At 37.3% G+C, this 4,307-nt stretch overlaps 1 protein-coding gene across 1 annotated transcript in view; it reads right to left on the bottom strand.

The window, feature by feature from the left end:
• Window positions 1–203: 203 nt before the first annotated feature.
• LOC110029297 (calcium-dependent protein kinase 3-like) overlaps window positions 204–4,307 on the bottom strand; it is a 45,276-nt gene continuing 41,172 nt past the window's right edge. Inside the window, 3 exon segments of the mRNA XM_020731527.1 lie at window positions 204–537; window positions 629–727; window positions 729–866. Coding sequence (XP_020587186.1) covers window positions 379–537; window positions 629–727; window positions 729–866 — 396 coding nt within the window. The 3' untranslated portion in view covers window positions 204–378.

The raw sequence follows: 4,307 nt of genomic DNA, 5'->3' as shown, positions 1-4,307 counted from the left end.
CAAGCCCAGCTCATAGATTCGAGTTAACTTGAATTCGTGAAAAAAAATGGAACGAATTTCAAGCGGTTTCAGATTTCCAAATACATTCATTCAGCCCCAGCTAAAGGACAGCGATGAAAGTGAAACTCTTTTCACTATTATCAACCGAAACCTTAAAACGCAATAACCAAACATTGTTCAGAGCTTCCAGAGCAGATCCATCATAGAACAAAGTAATTTCAGAATCAAACAGCAAAGCAAGCCAACAGAATTCTCTGGTGATGAAACTAATTACACAGCAAAGCCAAATCATGGTTATAAGAGGATGTCTTGGCAATGTAGTTGGTTTACAACAATCAAAAAATCAGCAATAAGTAAGCAAATATCCTAATCATCTTATCACTCACCGCCACCGCTGCTAGCATTTAACGAGCCGTCCTTCATCAATCTGATACTGAGACTGTTGAATCTTCCTCTTGAGTAATGCCTCGAAGCTTTCCTCCAATCCGTTCCAGTTTTCATCATTGCGACAAACTCGTCAAAACTAATCCTGCCGTCCTGCAACCATGTAAAAAGGATTATAAAATGTGGTTTATGATGAAGGGAAATTGAATTTTATCTGAAAATTCTAATTGGTGTGAATAGGAACCTTGTCAGTGTCAACTTCTTGTAAGATGTCATTAGCTACATCGGTGTTATCTGTCGCTCCATCTTCGGCTAGAGCCTCTCGAAGCTCCTCTGTCCTTTAGCTCGATGTAACCATTTCCATCCTTATCGAAGTATGAGAAGGCCCTTCGGAGGTGCTCGTCATTAGCCATCTTCTGTGAGTGAAGGGAGATAGCAACGAACTCACCGTAGTCTAACTTTCCCTTTCCATTGGCATCCACCTGATGGAGAAATTCGATTTAGTACGATTTAAGTCTGTCAAGATGTGTAAATGGTCGGGAGTTGAAAGAAAAGGAAACTGGGTGTTTTGTGCTCAACTGATTCTTGATAGAAGTTCTCCATTATTATTATCATTGATTGTTCTCCATTCTTATTCTCTTTGATTCAAGCAGATTAGCCCCTTTTTTACTCATCTACTTGTTTTGGTGTTTTTGCATTCTTGGATACTGTGGTGCAAAGTAATTCAATAATTGTTATCAGAGCCACCGAATATACTAAAATGATGTCAATACCAAAATTCAAAACTGACAAGTTCACAGACAACAATAATTTCAGCCTATGGAGGCTCAAGATAGAAGGGCTTCTCTTTCATCAAGGCTGCACTTACGCTATTAGCAGAGAAGGGTTTGCTTAAACAGCGGATAGGGAAGCAACTGAAGGCTCACAGCACAAATTCTTCTCACTTGGTGATGAGTGGTACAAGATTCTGCCACTGATATTTAGCAAAAAATAGTATCTTTGTTCTTGAAAAAGGCCCTCAGTTAGTCGGCTTTTCACGATATAACCTTCAGATTGAAGGTAACATCTCAGAAGGCACATGAATGAATTCAAACAAAATCTTTCTTAATCTCAAAAAGGATGATTTAAGAATTGAAGAATCAAGGGATCATACCTTATTAGCTGCTTATTGAAATCATTCAAATGAGCACATTTTCCAAAAAAAGAATGAATTAAAAGGGAACAAGATGGTGATAGCTTTGTTGTGAGAAGCAAAACTGGGCAAAGAAGCAAAATAAGTTCCACCCAAGATCCTGATCAAAATCAAAGGCATCTAGTGTATTCACAGCTAACTGGAGGGGGGATTTCAAGAAAGATCGCCTGCATAGAGGAAAATGTTTAATAAAGATGAAGGTAATTGTTTTGCTATGACATGATACGGCGTGCCAAATCATGGGTGAAGGATCAATCACAATTAAAATATTCAATATCATGAAGTGATAGAACAAGCAAATTGGAATTCTGTGGGAGCTGTCCTCGCAAGAGCTGCATAATCAAGTTTCATGCGGTGACACATGGTAGCAAATTCGTTCTTAATAATGTTCATAGAAGCTTATGGACGCCATTTAGAGTTAAAACAAGAGGCAGTGCTAAATATTTCTTCTCTATGATTGATGAGTACTCAAGTAGAGTGAGATTGTATTGCCTTAAAACCAAGGATAAGACTCTTAAACTTTTATGGAATGAAAAACACTCATTGTGAATTAAGTTGACAGAGAATCATTGAGAATCAAATTGGCAGAACAAACACAAAAATGCGGACTGACAATGGACTGTAGAATAGTTCAAACATGTTTGACAAATTCAGCGCTAGTCAAGATACAACTAAGCACCTTGTAGTTTTACACACTGCACAAAGTGGCCTCACCGAAAAGACTAATAGGATGTTGCTTGAAAGATTTAGAAACATGTTGTTTCATTCAGAAGAGAAAATTGGGGAGAAACTCCGAAAACTACCAGTTATTTAATAAACAAATGACGATTAGCACCAGCGGGTTTCAAGTCGGATTGGGCATACATCTAATCAACAATTTTAAGGCTTTTGCAAGTGTTGAATAAGCACATATTAGGCAAGATAAACTGCCAAGCATTAAAATGTGTATTCATGAGCTACCCAAGTAGTGCGGAAGGTTATAGGTTATGGTGCATTAAATTAGGATTGGAGAAATGTATTATAAAGAGGGATGTAACTTTCAACGAGAATAAATTTCCATTACTAATAAAAAAAATGGGCAACTGACGATAAAAAAATTGGATTCACAAAGGGAAGCATAAGGTGTAGGTGGACCCATTAGTTATGAGAGCTAGTGAAAATCAAGCTGTTTTGGAGCAGCAAGCAAAACAAAAATTTGATGAAATCGGTAGAATAAAAAAAATCAGTAACAATATCGTCTGACCAAAGAAATAAGATGAAAAATCAGACTATTGTACAGGTTTGGAATGGAAAACTATCATCATACTATGAAGCCATGGACTGCAATTCAAACAAGCAATGAAAATGTGAATTCCTTGCACACGAACCAAAATTATGAAAGCTTGTTCACAAGCCAACCAAAATTGGTTGCAAAAGATTTTAAACAAAAAGAAAGGTTAGATTTCAAAAAGATTTATCTGCCGGTTATTAAGCAAACAACCATAAGAACTACAGGATCAATTGCTGCAAACTTAAATCCAGAACTCCATCGAATGAATGAGAAGATAGCATTCTTGCATGGTGATCTTGAACAGACCATATATATGCAATAACCTAAAGGCTTTTTGGAAGAAAATCACAGAACTGTCCATGAAAAAGGCCCATTATGGTTTGAAATAATCCTTTAGAAAATGGCATATTTGTTTCAATAATTTTATAAAAAATGATTGATTTGATGAGAAGCAAACTTAACTGTGTATATCCTAAGAATTCAACAAGAAGATTATAGTAATCTACTTTATATGTGTTAGAACTCAAATTTATTCATGAATCACACCCAAGGAATGAAGTGTGAGAAGGAGAAAAATGTACAGAGATATATTTTTGCTTATGGTTTGAACAATCACTATTACATTTAATGTGCCTCTACAGGACTAGAAATATTATGAAATGACAATTACAGTCATGACCCTATTTAACCAATCGACCCCAATCAACCGACTTTGTGACAGTTGGTTTGTGGGCCTCTGGCAAGTCATCTTCCAACTAATTGACTTGAGCAGTCCTCGAGTCGGTCAATATATGGGTTGGTCGGCCACTGATCAGCTGCTCGACTAATCTCTAACTAGTCAACTACTATCGCGTGGTCATCCTCTAAGTAACTATATATGTTCTCGTAAAGGCTTGTCTAGTGATGCGTGTTTCGCTCTGAACTATTGGGTCCACAGAAGATCCAGCCAAGAGTATTTTTATTGTACATATTTTAGTTTTTTTTTAATTCTCTCCTACATTAATAGGTCATGCAGCAATAAGAACAAAAAAATTAAATATTAGAAAAGATTAGTTATCACTAAATGACCCCAATGATTGATAATCCATTGATTTTTGCATTGTTTATTGTCTTAAATAGGACATAGGCACCTCCTCGAGCTTGCCCATTTCAAGCTATCCTTCACTACTCTGCACGAACGTATGCTCTCCCTTTTCTTCGTTGGTTGCTGCCTGCACGAACGTATGCTCTCCCTTTTCTTCGTTGGTTGCTCCTATGCCCCAGCAAGAGCTCACGATGGATAAGCTTATGAAATCCCATATTGACATCCCAAAAAAGGTCCTGATCCAGGAGCTACTCTTGGAAAAGAGGCAAAAAATGTCGTCAGGTCGAGTGAAAGAAAGTGGTGGTGAAGAGAAATAATCTTGCCTTCGAGTCAGGTGGATTCTTTCAGAGCGGGTCCAAATAATGTTGAACCGATCG

This window comes from Phalaenopsis equestris, unplaced genomic scaffold, assembly GCF_001263595.1.
Source record: "Phalaenopsis equestris unplaced genomic scaffold, ASM126359v1 Scaffold000557, whole genome shotgun sequence".
Lineage (NCBI taxonomy): Eukaryota > Viridiplantae > Streptophyta > Magnoliopsida > Asparagales > Orchidaceae > Phalaenopsis > Phalaenopsis equestris.
This window is presented reverse-complemented; position numbering and strand designations above follow the sequence as displayed.